A 24,075-nucleotide genomic window follows, 5' to 3' on the forward strand; every position below is an offset into this window, starting at 1 on the left:
TTTTCTCAAAACAATTTTTGACTTTTTAGTTATGATTTACATACAATAATAGAAAAAATCATTAATAAAAAGTTGATAATTTTACTATATTTTTAATCTTCATTGCTAAAGCAGTCAATTTTTTTTTCAGTCTTTGCTTACATATGGTGCAGGATTTTACAGTAATATGGGCAACTACAAATCATTTGGAGACACAAAAATTGTTCCAGCAATAACCAAGGTAAGAACTAGCTTTTTATTTCAATCCTAAATATATATTAAAAAGTCTAAAATTATGTTTAATATGCCTTTTACCAATTTTATTTCTGTTTTCAGATCTTTTAGTTTGTTTTAGTTTTAGTTGCATTAAAAAGCAATATATATTAGGGTAAATTGATTTTACTACTACTAAAAGGGAAAGTTGACAGTCAGGAGATTCCAGTACTAAACAAAAACTCTTGTAAATAACTAAAAGTTGTGTAATGCTATCAGAATGTGGTATGAAGGATTCTTCTTTGCAAATGACCCTATGAGATATTTGTTAGCATTCATTATCACCTTTTTTTCCTTTTGGCTTCTAATCAATCAATGGAAAAATATCCTTTGTATCAATTTTGTTCTTCTGATCACAAAGATAAGCTCTGTCCTCGAGAGGTACTTCAGTATTCAAAGGCAGAGACAAACAGTTCTTGCAATGCAATTTTTTTATTACAATATTTGCTTTTCTATGACCACATGTAAAGAGGTCTAATATAACACACAGAAATATAGAAAAGCTTGTCCGAGTAAGCATCAAGATTTTTTTTGGTGCTAGCTTTGTTGCGCTTGTGATTAATATCCTTAAGATCAAAAGATATTTAACTTTTTTGTTAATAGATTTGTCTGTTATAAGCTTGGATTTACTGTAGCCCATATTGGTTTTACATTGTTGCTAACATGTTAAGTTATAAATGCAATACCTGCATTTGGATTCACATTAGTAAAATAGTAATAGTATAACCTGTCTAAAAGTGGTTGGATTGGATTGGATTGGAGTAATAACTTACATGGGTTGTCTACTCAATATAAAGCTATACTCTTGTAATGAAAAAAATATTTAATTTTAAAATCAGTTTAAATTTATATACTTAAATATGTGTAAATTATTTAGTTAAATATTTTTAGCTTCATACAAGAAATTTGATTTGTAGTTGTTTTTTAACAAAAAATTTATTGATTACTGTATAGATATAAAAATGAAGTGTTTATATTTATACAGTAATCAAGTATTTGAAGGTTAAAAATTATATAATATCAATAACATAAATTTTATTTGTAAAAAAAAATTCCAATATCAATAACATATAAGTAAACCAAGTATGACAATTTCATTTAAATTTCTTGCATCGTCATTATTTACTTTAATGTTTCTTTTCAAAGTTTTTTGACATTTGCTTTCTTCAATATTCTTGGTTTCATCTTTGCTTTGCAAAGCTAACATCTGGTTTAATGACTTTAATTTGATCTGCAAAACTAACATACTTGTTTGGAGAGTTTTTTTTTAATTATCTGGTGAATTTAATGACTTAAATTTGATCTTTAAACGAACATTTTTAATATCATTTTAATATCTTAAATTTTAAATACAAAAGAACTGAAATTAGATTTGAATGTTGTGAAAATTAAAACTCAATTTCAATATAATAAACTTTTATCTAAAGGGTGTCCACTCTGCTGGAAAAACTGGAAAAAAGGCTGTTTTTAAAAAACATGCTGGAAAAACTGGAAGATTAATGCTTTAAGCAACATTGAAGCTGGAAAAACTGGAATTTTTTCCCCTTTAATTGCTGTTTAGTCGCATATTTTGTGTTTAGTTATTGATTTTTAAAGGTTATTTTAAATCTTGCTAACAATATTTATTCCTTTTAAAGTTTTAATATTTTTAATTTAGATTAGTATTATTATTTTAGTTAGAATAAATATGGAGTTAGTTAAAAAAGTAAAGCATCAAAGGCGATTTAAAGATAACTGGTTGAGCGATGATAACTTTAAAGATTGGCTAAAGAAAGATTTTAAAGATGATACTAAAGCAAGATGTGTGGTTTGCCACAGATCAATAGAACTCTCTTCATGAGTTAAATCACGGTTTAGCTCCTTATTTTAAATCAGTTTTGTTAGAAATTTTAAAACGGTCAGACATCCATATCTATTCTTTTAATGAGAGTTTATATGAGGTCACTCAAACTTCTGAAATGGATATTTATATTAGATTCTGGGAGGTTCATAGAAATCATGTAAATGTCCATTATTTTGGACCAAGTTTCTTAGGTCATACAACACACCAAGACTTATTGACTCATTTCAAAGATATTGTTAAAAGTTTGGAAATAAAAAAGTTATACCAAATATCAATGGATGGTCCCAATGTCAATCTAAATTTTTTTGATGAATTCAGTACAAGTTTGACTGAAACTATTTTACATTCTCTTATTAACATCGGAACTTGCAGTTTGCATATTTTAAACTGCCATGGAGTTTAAAAACTGGAGAGGCTGTCACAGAATAGAATTTTAAAAAAGTTTTGAATGCTGTCTATTATATTTTACATAAGAGTCCTGCAAGGAGAGAAGACTATAACTCTGTTACTGGTTCTTTTGTCTATCCTCTTAACTTCTGCTTAACAAGGTAACTACTTCAACTGTACAAGCTCTATTCAAAACATAAATTCACATGCTTTAGACAATCAAGTTTTTACAGGACATTTAGTTACTGGCAATTATATAAGACAAACAACAATTGTTGTGAAACATCTGACTTGCTGAAACAAAAGTATTGACAAGAGAACCAATATGACTAGATATGATTTAAAATGGAATGCTTTACCTTAGCTACATTTCTTTGCTTATATTGCAAGTATAGTTAAGCCTTTTCTGAACAAATACCAAACAGACTGTCCAATGGTTCCATTTTTATGTTTTGATGTAAAGGAAATAATAATAAAGTTGCTTGAAGTTATTGCAAAACCAGATGTCCTTGAAAAATGCAAAAGCTGGAAAATGTTTAAAGATTTGGATCTTTCTTTGACTAATAATCTGTTATCTGATAAAAAGCTTAACACAGGATTTTCTGTTTTTGAAGAACTACATTATCTGAAAAAGAATAATTTTATAACATTGTCTCAGAGCAAAGAATTCTTTAAGATGGCCGAAAAATTTCTTATTTCGATGGTGAAAAGCTTTTGTGACAAATCTCCATTGAATTATTCAATGATAAGAGCATCCATTATCTTTGACCCTAATGTCTTGATGATGTTGACAAAACCAAAATTGATTGATCGATTGAAAACTTTACTTGGGTACTTCATGAGTTTAAGGATTTTATCACCACATCAATGTGACTTGGTGTTATCTCAGTTTAAAGATTTTATGGATAATGAAGTCAAAGCCATAAAACAAGAATCTTTTAAGTTTATTCATCCAAAGGATTGACTTGATGATTTTTATTTTCAACGTGCTTGGTTCATCAATTACATTGAATTATCTTTTACATTGAACTTGCAGAGAAAAAAAGTAACCCGAGTCACGTTAAGAAAGGTAATGGATTAAAAAGAAAAAGTATTGAAACTAAAAATAAGGTTGAGTTTATAGAAAAACAAATTGAAAAACTTTAAAATAAGAAAAAAAAATTGTTGAGTTAGTTTTTATTAACAAATGACTGTCTTATTTTATTTCAGTATATCTTATTGTAATATAATCTTAAGTTGTTTCTCCTTGAAAGTTTTCTGATTTTGTAATTTATTGAGAAATTTAACAATTTATTAATCTTAACTAAGATAAAAAATGGTTTAAATTGATTGTGCCTTCCATAATAGTTTTTTTTTTTATAATAGCTATAAACTTGGTAAGCCTACAAATAGTTCTTTATTTTAAATATTTGTTAGCTGTCATATTTTTTTTGTTTTTATTTTTTTTTAAGTTAATTGCCTAAATTTGTGCTTCAATAGTTGTTATGACTCTTTAGAGTTTCATTAAGTTTAATTTGTTTTAGTAATTCTGAAATTTGTTAGATTAAAAAAATATGTTATTTAAATCCTTGCTTTTGTTGTCTTTTTTACTGAATAAATAATTCTCAATGGTGTTGAGTACAGTATTTATTGTATTAATACCTTTTTGATTTGTTACAGTTTTTTTTGATTAAGTTGTTGAACACAAATTTATCTAGTATTTAGTATTTAGTTTTAGATTACATACTTTTATGTTTATAATTACAGTAATTGTCTTTAAGACAGCTTTTGTATCACTTTGGAAATATCATTAGTGCTGGAATGCAAGTGCTTTTTTAACACTGATGCTGGAAAAAGATATGGGTTTCAGGAACAAAATGGAAAACATATCTAAATGAAGTAATAAGTGCTGGAATTTTTTTAAATTTGGAGTGGATACCCTGACCTATTTAAAAAATAATTTTTAAGCAAATAAAAAATGACAACTTGTTTTTACATCCAAAATTATTTATTAAAAAAATTAAAAAAAAAAAGACTTAGTAGTATATTATTATTTTTTTAATCATTAATTTCATAAAAGTACATTAATTGATCGAAACTAGTTAGGCTAAAGAGTTTATAATAGTGGCCTCCTCAGGTCACTATCACAGTTTAACTAATTTAATTTTCTTCCCTTCAAACTTGAACGTCACAAATGATTTTTTTTTCTCTAGAAGTTGCATATCATCAACTCTAATTAAAAGTTTTATTTAAACTAAAAGTGTTACATGATAAAGTAAAATTTTTCACTTTTATTTTCTTTTTTGTCACATTTGCCAATTATTTGTTTTGAATTTAGGATAAGTTTCAGGAAATTATTTATGCAAGTGAAGCTTTTAAGAAGTTTCCTTCTTTAATGGAGTCTTTGTGGTGTAAAGTTTCTAATCAAATGTATTGTTTGGAAAAAAGACATCAAGAACTGGGACTTGGTGAAAAGGTTTGAATTTTTATATTATTAACAAGAAATACTTTTTTTTTTATTAGTTAATTTGACAATATAGTAAATAACCATCCTATGGTTCTGAATTTTCTCTCTTCCATCGCTCTCCTTCTACATCATTGTTTGTTTTTAAAATGCTATCAATATTGGCATCTTCTTACAGCTCTCTTGTTTTTAATTGTTCATCCATTTTTTACAAGGTAACAAGGAATTACTGCACCTGCATTTGATACTTTTAATCTTGTGTACTTGTGAATAATGAGTAAGTTGTAAAAATTGAATCTTTTTTTAAATTATAAAAAGGAAAATCACAATTTTTGCACCTTATTAATCAACCTTTCAAATCAATGTTGATTTGAAAGTATCTATACTCTCCTGATTATTACCCTCTTCCTCTCTTTAATTCTATTAAGTAGAATATTATATTATAGTCTTATGTTATATTCCACTGCATTCAATTTAGTAGAATTATATGTTTTATATACTCATACTTTCTATATTAGGCTAATGGTTCAGTTTTTTTTTAAATTATTTTGATATTTCCCTATATACTAAATGAAAATCTATAAAAAAGTTGTTCTTACTGAAGTAATTTTTTATTGCAAATTTCTATTAGTTAAAATCAGGCTAGTTAGCTAAAATCAGATAAAATATGTTTTCCAAGTTTTAAACAGATTTGTAGAATTGTAAAAGTAATAATCTATTTTAGGGTGTATTAACATACTATTTTAGGGTGTATCAACATACTATTTTAGGGTGTATCAACATACTATTTTAGGGTGTATCAACATACTATTCAAGCAATATTACTGATAAAGATGTTTCATTTGTTCAAGACTTTATGACAGAAAAAGTAAGGGTGTCATGTTTTTTTACATAATATTATAATAATTTATATAATTAAATGGGTTAATAATAAAGTTTTTGTAACTAAATTTTCTAATTGTGTAATCTGAGCTTTAAAATTTTTCTAATTTTTTTATTCACAGAAATGAATAAATGCAAATCATTATTATTGAACTTTTAGTTGATAAGTCAAACATTACGATCCTTTTGACTTATGTATCATGAGCATGTTCATGATTGTGCTTAGTGTGCTGTTAAAAATTTGTCAATATTCTAATGTCAGGACTCTTCTGCCAAATTTTGGTAATGTTTCTAAATGAGCAGAAAACATATTTTCATGTGGAGAAATTTTATGTATTTTTTTTACTCTAAAATATCTGTAATTGAGTTCAAGAAAAAGATTTTTTATTTTGAAAAAGTTCCATAATTTTTAAAGAAAATATTATTAAAAATTTTCCTTCAAAATCAATTCCATAATTGAGCTATCAAAATTTTTGAGCAAAAAAAAAATCAAGAAAAAAAGTTTAAGAAAAAAAATATTTTGTGCTTTAAGATTTAAACTTTTCATAAAATATAATGTTAATCTTTATGTTCACTTTAAATTCAAAGAATGTTTTTTATTATGTATAGTTTTGAATTGTTTGTTAGATCTGTCTATCTGTGCAAAAACAGGTGGAAATATTACAAAGAAAAATTTAGGTCACAGCCGTTGTTTATGCTTTGTACTTTAAATATATATATATATATATATATATATATATATATATATATATATATATATATATATATATATATATATATATATATTAGTTATTTCATATATTAATTTCAGGATGGCAATTTTGAAATAAATTAATTTCTCATTTAAGCAAAAGTTTATTCATTTATAATACAGCAAATCTTTTTCATAAAAAAGTTCAAAAATTTATAACTAAAATAACAATATATATTATAAATAAATATAAAATTTATAATTTATAGGAAATAAAGAAAAAACCGAATACGAAAAAAAAACTAAAAATTGAATAAAAAAGAAAAATATTAAGTGTAAATAAAAGTTGAAGATCAAAAAACTAATATATTATATAAAAATAATTAAATTATATTTGTAAAATAAGGAAGATTCTTTGTTGTATTGTGTTATTGTTTGTTGTTATTATTCCTTTCTTGTTTCTTTTTTTTTTTTTTTTTTTTTGAACTTTTGTGTCGTAATTTTTTTTTTTTTTTTTTAGTTTGTGTGTATATATTGTATATATATGAAATGATACTTATTTTAATGATATTTTATCATGTGATAAGTTTTCAATATTCTTTTTTTTTCTCTTTCTCACACTTTCTTTAATTTCAATATTGTTCATTCAGCATAAACACTTTATGCTTTTTTGTGTTGTATTTTCGTTTGTTACGTATTTTTTTGTATCTGATGTTGAGGTTTTATAACAGTCATAGTGTTGTTGCTTGATTTTAATTGTTATTATTATAATTGTTTTTGTAATTATTATTATTATTAAAAATATTATTTTCTATTATATTACTGTTATTGTAATGTAAACTCTATCATTGTTATTATATATTGTGTTATTACATATTATTATCACATATTATTTTAACTGTATTATTAAGATTATTAGATGTATTTTATAATTTCATCTTTTTTATTTTTTTATTTAATTATGTTAGTTTATGTTTTTTATTATTTAATAATATTGTTGTTAATTTTTTTTTGTTGATTTTATTTAGGTGTCACTCCTTTGACTAGTTTTTTACTATATGAGTGACACCTAAGCTGATTTATAAAATTATAATTAAATTTGTAATTTTTTAAAATTTGGTTAAATAAATAAATGAATGTAACCCTACTCAACATTCCGTTTATTTTATTTTGCAAATAACAAATAGGAGTTCGTCAAATTTTACATACTGTTGCGTAGAAATTACTTTAAACTATAAAAAACAGAGTTTTCAAAACATGCCTATGTGGCAGATAGCTTTGTCTTACAACATTTTAAAGTTTGTATTTAGAAATGATTATATTTTAATAAAAACTAAAACGAATTCATTTCTAAATAAGAATTTTGGTGTTTTCAAAAACACAAAAATTGATTTTTCAAAACAAATGAATAGATCTGTTAAACCTAATTTATTTTTACCAAAATAAACATTTTGTTTATAAATAGTTAGCTTATTTGACAATATAAAAAATTTTTTATTCAAAAAATTTATTTGTAAAAGTTTTAGTATATGATGTCATGGTTTTATTTAATTGTATAATTTTTCAGTAATTCCCAAAAAAATATTCGTAATACAATTACAAAATATATATATATATATTTGATTTTTAGATTTTAGTGGCACAGGTTGTTTTTAACAATAGGCAGATAATTTTTGAGTTAATGTTTCTTTTATGTATTTTTTTGTTTTTTAGTTCATTAATATTGATTTAGATTAAGCTGCTTAATTTTGTTAAATCGAAAATGGATAAAAGGTTAATCATGTTATATTTTCCATTTGCATTTTGATAAATAAAAATGTTTGTAACTTTTTACCAATTAAAACCTCTTAAAAAAAGACAAAAAAAAAAAGCCTGTAAGGACATACAAAATGAAATAGTTAAAGATGATATCAGCTATGAAAGTTTGGATTTTTATATGGTTAAAGCATCGAAATTAAATTGTTTGAGTATTAGCATCGAACAATGGTGTAAATGTGGATATTATAAAACTATACTACTTAAAAAAGAATTTCTTAGTTGTGTTGAAATAAAGGCAGTAAATATTAGCACAGGTAATATAAAATAACTACAAAATTTAAAGAAATGCATATACTTATGTGCATGGTATTAAAAAAAAGTAGTTATAGCAAATGATTTTTTTTCAATTCAAGTCTGTGGTGCTAAATGTATATCAATAAAACAATAATTTTAGTTTTTATCAATATACATTTACTATTTAGTTTTAATAAAAAAAAATTCAGCTAAAATACTTTATAAGACATTTTATTTATATAAACACAACTTGTCTTGGCAGTTAGGAATCCCTCAAAAGTTTACAAGTAGTGAGTTTACAATAATGATGTAGTAAAAAGTATGGCTTTTTAACTAATTGCTTATGATTCTTTTTTTTTTTAATATGTAGTTCTCTACTTCTCAGCAGTTTCTGTACACAGAATCTCTGAAACATTTCAATTTTCAAAAAGTTTTGAAAAAGTCATGAACCTTATCATAAACACATTATTGCAACCTTGTTTTGTTTTTATTAATACCAACCGATAAGCAACTAAATGCATGCCATATGTGGCATTAAATTATAACCAGTCAAACTTAGTGGGATGGTGTTGATGTGTGGTGTTTACACCACTTTAATGATATTTTATTGCAGCCACATTTTTCATTAAAAGCTATATGTGGTGTGCAGCAAATTTTCTTGCCATTTAAGTTAACGTTTTCTTCTTTAAGTTTGGTTTTTTTCCCTTCCACTTGTTAAAAATGTCAAATCTTTTATTTATATAGAATTACGTTTCATAGTATTCTACAGTTTTAAAGAGTGTTCAGAGAAAAAAACTGTCAACTATTTTTTTTTAACAATCTGGCTCTGTATTTGCTTTAATTTTAATTGTAATATTTTGACCTGTTTTTGCACAGATAGTCATCAGATGTCATGATATGGAATTTGGATAGATTATCAATGTCTAAAGATGATCTGTGCAAAAACAGATCGCAATAAAAACAGATCGCAAATATAAATAATAATCTGTTTTAGTTCAGCCATAGTAGTAAACTAATGTAAAAACTTTACAAAGTTTTTTTCAAATTGTTTAAAACAATATAATTTATAAATTATAGTTTTTATTATTTATAAATTATTTAATTCTTCATGTCTTATTCTTGATAAATCATTACATTATTTAGTGTTTGATACTGTATAAATACAGTAGAGTTTTTTAAAAAATGGTTTAAAAAGAAAAATTAAAAAAAGGTTTTATGTTTTTTTACAGCGGTTTTATATCTGATTTTGTTTAAAATGATGTTTTAAATTTTTACTTGACTTGTGGTGTATTATTACTTGACTTATATTACAAATTATTAATCAGCACAGTTTTAAATCTCGAGCAAAAGTCTGTCTATTTTTGCTCGAGGTTTAAAACTATGCTTTAAAACTCAGAACTGTGTATTTTATCAAAAAATGATAGTATGCGAAAATAGAATTTATGATTGTTAAAGGAAATATGTATTGACAAAGTGCAAAATGCAGTTGTAAATTACAATGGTTATACGTTTAAGTTGAGCTCTGTTCTCGGAATAGTAACAACATTAAAATGTTAAAAAAAATGAGTTTTGCATTTGCAAAACATTTATTTTAAGTATTGATTGCAAATAGAATTAAAAAAACATTAAATAAATGCTGTTATTAAACTGACCAATGTAGTATTTTTTAGATGTTATTGTCACAATATGTTTAAGTTATTTATCAGCCACAATAAGAATACAGTTGCTCTTTTAAGCTTGTATTTATCTATTATTTTGTATATGATTCTTTGTTTTGTAGGGTATTAGTCCATATAACACTCGTTTGTTTAAACATGAAAGTAATCAAGGAATTAAGTATGAGTTGCGACTAGCTTCAGCTGCAAGTAGTGGTAAGGGAATCATTTAAAAACCTATTTTCAAATAAAAAATTTTCTAAAGAGATCTGTGAATAATATAATAAATTTTTTTTTTTTTGTTTGAATTTGAAAGTTTGCTGTAAATTTTTTTACTTACTGTTATAAAAGCGTGCTGATATTATATATAAATTTGGTTTTATACATAACTATTATGAAAGCATTGATAACAAGTATAAATTTTGTATTATATGTAACCAACTGTTCTGGAGGCCTTCATACCAGCAACAATTTTTTTTTTTAATAACATCTTTGCTTTCAACAAGGCTGCAAGCAACCACTATTAGAGTTGGAAGTTACTGGAAGAGAAAAGAAAAATTTTTCAGAGCAAGATAATTATTGACAGGCAACTTAAAAGATTGCAAATTAAATAAATCAGGAAAGCAAGATGAATGAAGTGAATTCCAAAGAACTGCTGTTCGAGGAAAAAAACTAGACGAATAAGAGTTTTCGGAGTACTTAGTAATAGTCACAGAAAAAGGATGAGACTTAATTGAATGATAAGAAACACAAGAATCAATTTTAGTAGATGGCACAAGAGATGCTAGCTCTTTGGAGCAGTGCCCATTTGTATTTGTAGGAAAGAGAAAGAGAGGCAACATTATGACCATATGAGAATGGTGTGAAGTTGGCTACAAGAGCAGGTCCATCTATGTTTACAATTCGTTTTTGCAATTTGTCTAAAAGACGAAGGGCATCATTGGAAGATCTCCCCAGATATGGCAACAGTATTCCATAAAAGAACGAATTTGAGGTTTATAGAGATAAAGAATAGAATCCAGAGTAAGAAAATGTCGAGCACGATAGAGAGATGCAACCTTAGCAGATGCTAATTTTGCAATGGATTTAATATATGGTTTCTAAGAAAAATCAGAAGTAAGAGTTAATCCAAGAAGATGAAGGGTATATAACTCATTTAGTACATTACCATTCATAAATATAGGAAGAAATTATTGCAATAACGATTGACTGAAAAAAATTGAGTTTTATCTGAATTAAAGTTCACCAGCCACTGTGAGCCCCATGCTGTAGCAAAAGTAAGATGCTTTTCAAGCTCAAATGCCCCCTCCAAACAATCATAGAGAGTTGGCTTCTTATCAAGACAAGAATTAATGGTAGTATTATTAGTGAGCTATGCCACCTTAGGTATCAGAATTTCTAGAAGATTGTTAATGCAAATTAAAAAGAATATAGTCAAGGATAGAACCTTGAGGAACCCCTGAAGTTACAGGATATGAAGAAGAGTGCTGTCCATGGAGGACAACTTTTATACTATGATTGGAAAGGAAGGATTCAAATGTCCCGACAAAGTTTCCTGACAAATGGGCGAATTCTACAAATGTAAATTCCCAGGCCAAGCATGTGACTATTCAAGTTTTTACGAATTAAAAGAAGATAACAATCAACACTAAGATCACAAGATGAAACTTAAATTAGTCTCACAAAGAGCAAGTAGGTCTGGTAAACTTTGCACAAGATAAGATTCACCAGAAGAAAAGGTAATGACGATGGTTTTATGTGTTTTATAGTTTTTTGTACTTAAGTCATTTTTAAATTTGTTAAAGAATTTGACTCAAAGCATAGATATTTCTCAGTACATTATTTAATAGCCTAAGCAATTGCCTCATTACTATTATTAAACCCTTAACCGTATCAAAGGGCTCCAAATGTGGCCTCGGCAATGCACACCAAAAGTACGATCAGGGACACCATCCATGCATCCATGCTAGACAAAAAATGTTTCTTGAATTGTCAACGTTTTGACAACATTTTATTTACACAGACAAAGAAAGTTTTAAAATTTTTCAGAGTAATTCAAGATCTCTTTGAAAACTGTAATTTTATTTATCAATTCCACTTATCACCACACTTCATACAGTTATCTAAAAGCTAGCTGGATTTTTTTCTATTTTTTAAAAATTCTAGAGACCACTGGTCTTCTTATTTGCTTTCTTCTCCAAATAAGAACAAGGAGAGATCTTTGATGTACAGGATTTTTCTTCCTTTTTAGGAACCTTAGAGGTACCTCAAGATTCCATCCTAGGTCCAAAATAACTTTTTATCTATATTTTTGATCTTTCTGATGATCTTACCACTTATTAGGTTTATTTACTGATTACACAGGTCAACAAAGTATGTAAAGTATGTTTCTAAGTTAATATTCCACTTTTGGTAGTTACTGATACCAACATTTTTGTCAAGTAATTTTTTTCCTGTAGTCTTGAGGCAAGAAGCTCTGGTTTCTCTTTAGACAGTGGTAGGTCTCTAACAAGGTCATTAAATTGTCCTTGAGTTAACAGTTTGGGCTCAAAATTTCTATTTTTTAATGTAATCAGGATTTTCAGAAGATTTGGGAACGCCACTAGTTGCACCTTCATCACATCCACTTCATCTTCAATGGAATCTATATGGAGGAATTCGAATGGCCTATGTGCTGCATCCATTGATTTAGCGTCTATTGTTTATCGTGGTCACCTAGGTGGCAACCAAAATAAACCTGTGTGTTTGCATATGCTTTTATCATAAAAACTGTAAATAATACTACAATTATTATTATAGAACAATAATGAAATATGTGTTTTAGCTTATGTTTCTTATATTATATTAGAATAAAACTTCACATAAAGTTTAAACTAAAAACTATCCAAAAAAATCCAGTTAAAATTGCATATATACAAATATGAATGATAATGAAAGTATTATTACCAAATTATAACATTAACAAATAAACAAAAAGCTGTATAATAAAGTAATTTACTTTGAAAAAGCATGCTGCTAACAAATCTGATTGCAGTTTTGAAGATTCAAATATTGCATCCAGGTAATCCAAAATGATCTCTTGTGAAAATTCTTTGTTGACCTGTATTATCTAACTGCTTTATTCTCTTATGATCTAACTACATATTCCAATTTTAATTCTTTAATCATTTAAAACAGGTAGTTGATCATAAATTTGATCTTTTCTCTGTGGTTGTCTAGGGCTCAAATCAAAATTATTTATTTTTTCTCACTCGTTATTACAACAATCAAGTTCTATTTTCTTAGTAAATCTCTAAAATGCTTTTAGTCTCTACAAAACAAGTATGCACTTTCTAAATCTTATATTTTAATGTATTCTTATATTATTGAGTATTATGATACTAGCAGTAAAAGACCTGTATTACAGGTTATGGGAGCTAAGTATGTCAAGTATGTTAACTGTTTAAGTTAAACTTCTTGTAGTTTTCTGTATTAACAAAGAAAGCCAGCAGTATATCTATAGAATAAATATAGTAAGTTCATATGTGTGAAGTTTTATTTGTGAGGACTGATAATAATGGGTTTAGGTAAGTCTCTTATTTGGCTTTTAAACAGTTCAATGCAGACTTAATATTATATAAACTATGAGGTAAATCATAAATGTTATACAAATTATAAGGTAAATTATAAATATTATATAAATTACAAGGTAAATTATAAATTATAATTAGGTAAAAATTGTTAAAAGAAGTATTACAACAATTTGAACTATAATATTGTAACAATAAATAAAAAAATAGCTTTTTGTAAGTGGTATCAAAATAAATGATATTTTGTATTGGTTTTTAAAAATAATGAACAGTAGAGACTTCAGCTATATCAGCTTTTTCTAAAATTAGATTATGGCCCACATCTAAGGAAACTATCGACTATCTAAGGAAACTTTAAAATTGGATTATGGCCCACATCTAAGAAAACTATCGACTATCTAAGGAAACTTTAAAAAAAGTAAGGCATTTTCAAAAAACTTTGAAAAAAAATTTTTTTAAACCAGATAAAGAAATAATGTTGTTAAATTGGATAGAATGGTTTATGACAATTGGATTTACAATATTATTAATGATCCAACTAAATTTAAACATAAGATTTTAACTAAATCTTATGTTTAAATTTAGTTGTAATTTAAACTAAATTTAAACAAAAAAATTTAAAAAAAAGAAGTCATCATTAATATAGAAATGCAACTTCAAAACTTCTTAAGGAAATTCAAAAGTCAAGGTTTTCTTTGATGGTTCGAATTATAATAAAGTTAATCCTTCAGGTTCTCGTCCTGTTTGCATAAACGGTCTTCCGAAAATGCACAAATTAAATTATTAAAAAAAGTTATATTTAACATTTTAAAATTGTATAAACATTTTTTTTAAAAGTTGCAAAAAAAAATTGTTTAAAAAGATTACTTTTTAAAAAAGTAATTTTTAATCATTTCGTGCTCTTAATAGTGAGTCAAGTTAAAAAAAAAAATGTTTTAAATAATTCTTTGTAAAATAGAAACAAAAAAAATAAAGCAATTAAATCATTCCATTGCAATGGCAAGATTTAATTTAACTTATTCATAATTTAAAGTAACTTGAAAGTAAATTTAAAAAAAATATCTTTTAAAATATTTTTAAAAAGACATGGAAATAGAGTTTTAAACATTAAAATTTATTATAAAAAATACATGCCTACATAAAAAAAATTTAATTGTAACATTTCTTGTTAATTTACATAAAATGCGTTTATTTTAAACAATCATTATAATTAATTTTTTATTTTATTTAAAGCCTTTATGTAAAATAAAAACTTTAGAAAAGATCAATGATTAAAATTTATTTATTATGTAACAATTTTTTTGTTGCATTTAAGTTGTTAAAACATCAAAACAGCCATGGTCAAATTGTAAAAAAAATTATAAGCTTGGTCAGTTACAGCATGTGTCCAAGCCAGTTGGGTATGTACCTGTTGCAGGTACATACCTAACTGTTGAACTCCTGTCCTAAAAATATTTTAAAAATGTGATTTTCTTACTTGTATTTTTATTTTTTTATTATTTTTTTTTGTAAAATTATGTTTTTTTCAAATATGTTTTTATAAATTATACCTGCAATGCAATATAGTTGCGCTTGCTTAGAAGACTCCCTTAAAAAGTGTTAAGTTAATTATTATTGTCATAAAAATTTTATAAAGCAATTTTACTGCTATGTCACAGTGTCAAAAGTAAAAAATGTCACTTTCTTAAAAAATTTTTTTTGATATATAGTATATATCATGGCTTTTCTATAATGAAAATTATTTTTTTATAACTCAAAACTGTATCTTCAAAAACAAATTAAAGATGTCTTTTTCAGCTCTTCAAAAATAATAAAAATTTCAATAAAAAACATGATCAACTTTATTTCTTCACAGGTTTAAAATTATTTTTGTGACATTTTTACTAGTAAACTTTTAAATATGTTTTTAGCTTATTATTTTCTTTCAATAATAACAAAATATAAATGTAAATGACCTTTTTTTTCTATTGTTTAAAATGATACATGTATGACAATTATCAGAGAGCTACATTTATAAGTTAATACTTTATCAAGCACAAGCAAGCATATTTATGGGTACATAAAGTGAATGATTAACATGTTTACTACGAAGTAAAAATAGTTTTGGCTGCAACTTTGAATCAAGTTCTAAACCCCCATAACCCCTTTATTTTAAAGGGTTTTAAATATTTGTTATTGACGTAACTTTAAAATAATGAATAATTTATTAATGAAATTTGAAATTTCTAATTTTGATGAAATGAGGATGATATGAAATATTTTGAAATTGATTTTTGAATAGTAAGTGAAGATATTCTTTCCACTTTGTAAAGTATTGTCACTTCATCAAGCCATTCAACTGGTAGACAAATTGTAGACTTTAATGACTGCTTTTTAAGAAAGAAATATATAAGAATTAATAGTATGCCATACAGAGAAGTTAATATATCTCAGGAGTTTGATAAGGCAACATTATATTACAAAGCTGGATTTAGTGGCTTAACTAGTCAAAGCATTTATAAATGAAATTTATAAATGAAAGTTCTTTATTTTTGACTTGTGTTGTTCCTTTAAAGCTATTTACAAGTATAGATGGAAAAATTCTATTTTATAGATAAACTTAAAGCCACTTTCCTGGAAATACTAAGGGCTTCAATTTGAACAAATTCCAGCCACTTAGTCTTAAATAGGCTACCTCCCCCCCCCCTCCCTTAATAAAAATTTACACGGTTTTAGCTTGTTTTTGAAGCTCTTTTCTCTCTTTAATTAAAAATGCTCTTTTTCTTTTGTTTATTTCTTTTTGTTCTGGATATTTGTTTAACTTTGTCTCAGCATTTTCAGTTTTAATTTTTCTTTTCATTTGTTGAACTTTTTTGAATTTTGTTGAAGGAATGTCATCCCTCTGAATGTCATTATCTCCATTTTTTGAAAAAGAAGTATTCACAAAAAAAATACTGGTGTGCGATTCGCAATCTAAGATGATCTAATTCTTTTGCTCACTCATCAGACTGAATTGGAATTTATCTTTGAGTACCATTTTTATTATGAAATCTTCAAAATTGAAGATTCACAACATCCATAATTAAGACAATATCAGAAACAATCCAATCGCTCTTTTCTTCAAAGATGTTTTCATCAATTCCAGTTTTCCTTGTGGAATTTTAGGTGTTGGTATTTGTCTTGAAAAACATTTCAAAATTTTCATTGTCTGTCAAGGATATGTCTAATGTTGAGTCTATATAGGATCTTGAAGTGTTAATAGAATATTATGACCTGCTATACCATCAAGTTACAAAGAACTGCATAGTTATTAGCTAAATCAAATTTGTTTCTAATTTTATTTAAATCTAAATTTTTTCTAAAATTTTTATCTGACTTCAAATCAGATAAAAATTTTAAATAAAAAAATCAATGATGTTGTCATTTTCATTAATGGTTTTCTCATGGTGAAGTTGTTTCTGATTTGAATTTCTAATTTTACCATATTCTCTAATCTGGCTGTTGGTTATTATCTGTCTGAACTTTTAGATTTTTCTCTTTTCTGATCTTGCTATCAACTATTACCACTGTCTAATTGAATAGCTCTGGATTTTTTTTCTAAATTGTTGACAGAATAAAATATACCTCTGAAGGAGTTATTGCTGGATTAAATGGATAAAGGACCTATAATTTAAATCAATATGTTGGTTTTTGCCATATTTAAGTCTTAAGTTAAGAAGACCTGCAAAACTTTCTTTATTAATGACTATTCAAAGATCTTTTGAATAGTACTGTTGTAACTCCCTAAAATATTTGAAAACTGTGCCCTTACAAGATCAAACTGCAGTAGTTGATTCTGATTGTTAAAAGTAAAATTTTTCTTGTGAGGGTTATTGAGGAGTCACTTCAATTTGCTAGATAGCTTCTAATTTTTGAGTTTGAACCCTTATTTTTCAGGTTACCAGCGTACTTTGAAAATTTTGAATTTTGCCAAAATAGGTTGTCATTTAGCATCTATTATCAGTAAAATCTAACAGTTTTGCTTTAAGATCTAAAGTCATCAAAAGTTTTTTGGCTTGTCATCCATTTGAATCTTGTCATTCAATCTAGTATTTAAGGTTGCTCTAGGTACTCCAAAATGCTTTGCAGCATCTCTTATTGACATTTTTGGCTAACTGTCGACTCTTGACTTCTTGTTTTCTTTTCTTTTTTCTTTTACTTTAGTCATTTTGCAACCACAGAAATAATAACATAAATAAAAAAATGAAAGTATTCAAGATATATATTATGGTACCAGAGTGTTGTTTTACTATTTACTAATGATATATAAATTGCTTGTTTCCATTTTGGCCGGTCTGAACTTAATTCTAGCTTATGATTATCTTTCTGTTTAATATTGGGTGGAATTTGGGCATTTTCTCTGAAAACTTTCTACAAAGAGACTTTGATTTTGTGACAACTACTTTGCATGTTTGAAATATTTAAATGTTTTCAAATATCTTTTTTTATTATTATTATTTGAATTTACCTCCCCAAGGCCATGAAAGCCACTACAGTCAAGGAGGCTACTTTAGTTGTGGTTACAACCCTTTCTCAACTCTATAACTCCAGAACACAAACCTTAACAAGACCGCTGCGTGGAGACACAAGTTGTTTGTGTTTGGTAAATCTTATAACTTTACTAATTTTATAGGTAAAATTCTCTTGCCTATTTCTTTTTTGCAAAATGGTTTACCATCTTGCAAAAAGAAATTTTTAAATTTTTTTTAAAAACTTTATTACTCTTTTTTCTGTACTTTTTCTTCTACTGATTGTTATGTTGTATTTTTCTTGTCTTGATTTTTTTACAATATTTTTTCTTGTATTGATTGTTATGTTGTGTTTTTCTTGTCTTGATTTTTTTACTATATTTTTTCTTGTATTGATTGTTATGTTGTATTTTTCTTGTCTTGATTTTTTTACTATATTTTTTCTTGTATTGATTGTTATGTTGTGTTTTTCTTGTCTTGATTTTTTTACTATATTTTTTCTTGTATTGATTGTTATGTTGTATTTTTCTTGTCTTGATTTTTTTACTATATTTTTTCTTGTATTGATTGTTATGTTGTATTTTTCTTGTCTTGATTTTTTTACTATATTTTTTCTTGTATTAATTGTTATGTTGTATTTTTCTTGTCTTGATTTTTTTACTATATTTTTTCTTGTATGGATTGTTATGTTGTATTTTTCTTGTCTTGATTTTTTTACTATATTTTTTCTTGTATTGATTGTTATGTTGTATTTTTCTTGTCTTGATTTTTTTACTATATTTTTTCTTGTATTGATTGTTATGTTGTGTTTTTCTTGTCTTGATTTTTTTACTATATTTTTTCTTGTATTGATTGTTATGTTGTATTTTTCTTGTCTTGATTTTTTTACTATATTTTTTCTTGTATTGATTGTTATGTTGTATTTTTCTTGTCTTGATTTTTTTACTATATTTTTTCTTGTATTAATTGTTATGTTGTATTTTTCTTGTCTTGATTTTTTTACTATATTTTTTCTTGTATGGATTGTTATGTTGTATTTTTCTTGTCTTGATTTTTTTACTATATTTTTTCTTGTATTGATTGTTATGTTGTATTTTTCTTGTCTTGATTTTTTTACTATATTTTTTCTTGTATTGATTGTTATGTTGTATTTTTCTTGTCTTGATTTTTTTACAATATTTTTTCTTGTATTGATTGTTATGTTGTATTTTTCTTGTCTTGATTTTTTTACTATATTTTTTCTTGTATTGATTGTTATGTTGTGTTTTTCTTGTCTTGATTGTTTTACTATATTTTTTCTTGTATTGATTGTTATGTTGTATTTTTCTTGTCTTGATTTTTTTACTATATTTTTTCTTGTATTGATTGTTATGTTGTATTTTTCTTGTCTTGATTTTTTTACTATATTTTTTCGTGTATTGATTGTTATGTTGTGTTTTTCTTGTCTTGATTTTTTTACTATATTTTTTCTTGTATTGATTGTTATGTTGTGTTTTTCTTGTCTTGATTTTTTTACTATATTTTTTCTTGTATTGATTGTTATGTTGTATTTTTCTTGTCTTGATTTTTTTACAATATTTTTTCTTGTATTGATTGTTATGTTGTATTTTTCTTGTCTTGATTGTTTTACTATATTTTTCTTGTATTGCCTGTTTTATTAAAAATTTTCTTGCCATGATTTTTTGTTTTCCCAACGTCAACCAGTGCAAGAAGCAATAGCTCAGACTTTTTGAAATAGATCACAATGTATTACATATTTGCTACATACACTCTTATAAAATTGTATCAATCCTTGACTTGACTAATTGTTTTTTAAAATTTTAAAAACTGTTGCTAAACTTGATTGCCCCACCACTCCGATTAAGTAATCTTTTTTGATAGAATATAAAATCTTTCCAAGATTTTACCATCAATCTTTAATATAAAAAAAAAAAATATAAAGCTGTATTATATCTAAATACCATTAGTAGTACAAGAAAAAAAAAAGAGATACAAAACCTTGTTATTGTTACCTTATGGTTCTGCAACTTATTTTCTGTTATTGTGGTTTAGAGAGCTTTAAGTTCCTCTTTGTCAAAAAAAATAGTTTTGTTATAAAATCAAACAGTTACTTGTGCTAAAACTTAGGATATTATTAAATATTTTAGGTAAATTTTTATAGAATGGTTCTTTTAGATGTTTGTATTGATGCCGATGATTCTGTGTTCCCAATTCTTGGTAAAAATATGTATAATGGATCAGAAATCAACATAACACGAGGTGATTATGCTCCTTTATTAAAAAGAGTTATAGAAAATCTTCAGAAAGCCAAGGTAATATAATTGTTTTATGATTACATTTTTTTATGATTTTTCAGAAATATATACAGGGGGTCATTTAGTTTTTTGATAATCTTAAAAAAAAAATTATTTCCTTAAAAAAAACATTCCTTAAAAATTATACACAGGCCTTTTAAACATTGTTGCATTTACAACTTTGCATGTTCTGACTTGAACAATCCACTATAGCATATATAAATATTCATTTTCCATGCTAAAATGCCAACTTTATTCTGTCAGTTTTTTTCAGATAAAGAAGATAAAATGAAAACTCTTTTTTTTTTATAGAATGGCGTCTGTATACATACATATCACATTCTGCACTAGAAGAGTTTGAAAATTTGATTTGTTGCCATAAATCTAGTAATAATGAAAAATATGAAATTTTTCATAAAAATCAAATGTTTTTTTTTAAAACTATACCAATTATAGTTTGAACAAATAAACAATCGAAATATAACACAGCTGCATACTTATCTCAAAGTGACCAATTTTACACTTATCATAAATTGACCAATGGCCCCATATATATATATATATATATATATATATATATATATATATATATATATATATATATATATATATATATATATATATATATATATATATATATATAATATATATATATATATATATATATATATATATATATATTATATATATATATATATATATATATATATATATATATATATATATATATATATACATATATGTTACAGTAATTATATTAATACTGACATAAATAAATAGGACATCAATATTAAATAATTCAATTAAAAATTCAATTAAATGATTAAATAAAATAAACAAATTTGATCTCATAAAATATTAGTTTTATAAATAAAATGAATTTGTTTTTAAAAGCTGCAAATAAATGCTTAAATGAGGAAATTTCATCAAATATTTATTTGTCAGAATTATTTTTAACTAGATTAACTTAATGAAAATAGTCTACTATTAAGATGAAAAATAATAATTTTCTGTTTTTTCATACATTTTATTAAACATATTTTCCTGCATAATTTACTTTGTAAATAATTAAGCAATAGGAGTTTTATTTAGTGTTGACTCTCAACACAATTTAATGTTTTATTTTGATTAATTTATTTTAGGAGTTTGCTGCAAATACCAATGAAGAATGTATGATTGATAACTACATTAAAAGTTTTAACTCTGGAAGTATAGATGCACATAAAGAGGGCTCACGGTTTTGGATAAGAAATCAAGGTCCAATTATTGAGAAGTAAGTTTTGTTAGATATATTTTTATTTTTAGGTACTCATAAAGTATATAATTTGTTTGCTTAATAAACTAGCTGTTTGAATAGCAAATTAAAGTCAATTTGTTACTATGCACCATAGAAAGTCAATTTGTTACTATGCACCATAGAAAGTTATACAGTTCTAGTCAAAAAGATTCAACCACTCATAATTATTATAGATATTTACAAATACAAAAAATGGAATTAACTCTCCAAAAACCGACAACATAATAGGTTGACTGTGAAGGACATAAAAATTTTGAGCTCACAAGCTCTTATTCAATCGCTTCTTATTTAACTGCTTCCTAGTGTGTATGTTAGTGCCTGCAAATTGCAAAGAACATAGAAAACATGAAAAAATAATGATTATAAATGTAAAACATGAAAAAATAAGTTCAATAATGATTCATTTCTACTTTTTTGTGTGTAAAGTTTATTTTTATTTTTTTAAGATCAAGTTCTAACCATAGTAACTGGTTTCTAATAAACTGTGTAATATCTCTAGGCTAGGCTCTAGCTCTTGTTTTAAGTCTTTTGAGTTTAAAAATTATGATTTTGGTTGCGCATTTAAGGGAACACTGAAAACTTTTTTTAAAATGTTTAAAAAAGTCTAAAGAAGTTTAAATATTTAATTTTAAAAAAAGTTGTAGTAATTAAAGTTTTAAAAACTGCACACCATTGTTAGAAAAGTTTAAACGATGATTATGTAAGATATACTCTTTATTTACAATTAAAATAAAATTAGATTAAATTATTAAAAAAAAAATAATTTATGAGTATGTTAAATTAATTTTCTAATCCAAATAATCAGCAGCAGAAGAAAAACTTGATGATTATTTTAATATGAAGTTAATAAGCAGTAAATTAGAATAAAAAAAAAAAATTTCCATTTAGATTATAATAGATTAGCTTTATTTTTCACTTTTCAACACTTTTAATAATTTTATTTTTATCACTTAACAAATGCAGCGTTTATCATAAATATGTTCACTTGCATAAAGTATACATAATAAAAATATAGCTTTATTCAATAGTACACTGAGCTATTGGATTTTAATTTTGTAGTTCTGAAATTATATCTACCCTATCCAATACCTACCTTTTCCAATATCTACCCTCTCCAAATAAAAATGTACTCTGAATAGTTTCAAGGTAGCTTTAATTTATATACAGATAAAAGAGCTTAAAAGATAAATATCTTATAACTTAATTTTACTAAGTTTGTACCTTATTATTTGGTTTTTACTTATTAAATATTTTGTATTCTTAATAAAATAAATCATTATTAACATGAACCTCTTTTAATGTTTTTTATTGCAGTATTTTTATCTCCCTCCACACCTCTTATATAAGTAAAAATTTTCTTTAAGATCAATTTATAAATGTTTTAATAAAAGAATTACTTAAATTAATAATCTATTTTTTAATTTGTTAAAGGTATGTGTTTTACTTTCCAAGAGAGGTAGGAATCAAACTAAGTAATTTTTTTGGAATAAATAAATTATTTTATTAAAATTTTTATGTAAATTTTTTTTTTAAGTAGTATTTTCAAAATTCACCCAGATTAAATTGGTTAAAAAATGTATTTAAATTAGTTTTATAAGCCAAGCTATCAATAACCTTAAATGTAAGCGGATAACAAATGAGCCAAGTTATCTATAACCTTGAATGTAAGTGGATAATAGATAAGCCAATTTATCTACAACCTTGAAGAAAGAGGAGAGTAAAGCAATTAAACAAAAAATTATAAAATATTCTTAAAAAAATATAAAACTTCGCATAAAACTTCTTTTAATAAATTTTAAGTGAAAATTGGCATCAAGAATTTTGTAAAAAGATTTTTGAATAAATTAAAAGTAAACCTATATAATTTTTTACTTTTTGCAACTAAATCACTGATTAAAATAACTTCTTTTTTTTTTATTCTTTCTTTTAGAACAATTAATTTATAATTATTAGTTTATTACTTTTAATGTTTTTCAAAAAAAAATTTTAAATCGTGAACTATAAAAAAAAAAGTTCGTGACTGGGACTAAAAGAAGACAAACTTAGTCTTATTACCAAACCTCGAAAGTTGACCACTTTTCAAATTAGAAAAAGTTATTTGCAAAACCATAATTTCAAGTTTTAGAAAGAAAACAAAATCAAATTTTAGCACTTTTTTATTCATTTAGTTTTGACAAAAAAAGATTATGCTTTTTTTTTCTGACCTATTTTATGTAATATTCA

General features: G+C 25.0%; 1 protein-coding gene across 1 annotated transcript in view; it reads left to right on the forward strand.

Moving 5' to 3' along the window:
- Positions 1-24,075, forward strand: part of LOC100207511 (dipeptidyl peptidase 3) — an 80,700-nt gene that overhangs the window by 23,693 nt on the left and 32,932 nt on the right. The window contains exons 2-7 of the mRNA XM_065805659.1: positions 131-220; positions 4,800-4,937; positions 5,719-5,793; positions 10,331-10,421; positions 20,437-20,573; positions 21,698-21,828. Coding sequence (XP_065661731.1) covers positions 131-220; positions 4,800-4,937; positions 5,719-5,793; positions 10,331-10,421; positions 20,437-20,573; positions 21,698-21,828 — 662 coding nt within the window. The remainder of the gene's footprint in view (positions 1-130; positions 221-4,799; positions 4,938-5,718; positions 5,794-10,330; positions 10,422-20,436; positions 20,574-21,697; positions 21,829-24,075) is intronic.

The sequence above is a fragment of the Hydra vulgaris genome, chromosome 09 (genome assembly GCF_038396675.1).
Source record: "Hydra vulgaris chromosome 09, alternate assembly HydraT2T_AEP".
In the NCBI taxonomy this organism is placed as follows: domain Eukaryota; kingdom Metazoa; phylum Cnidaria; class Hydrozoa; order Anthoathecata; family Hydridae; genus Hydra; species Hydra vulgaris.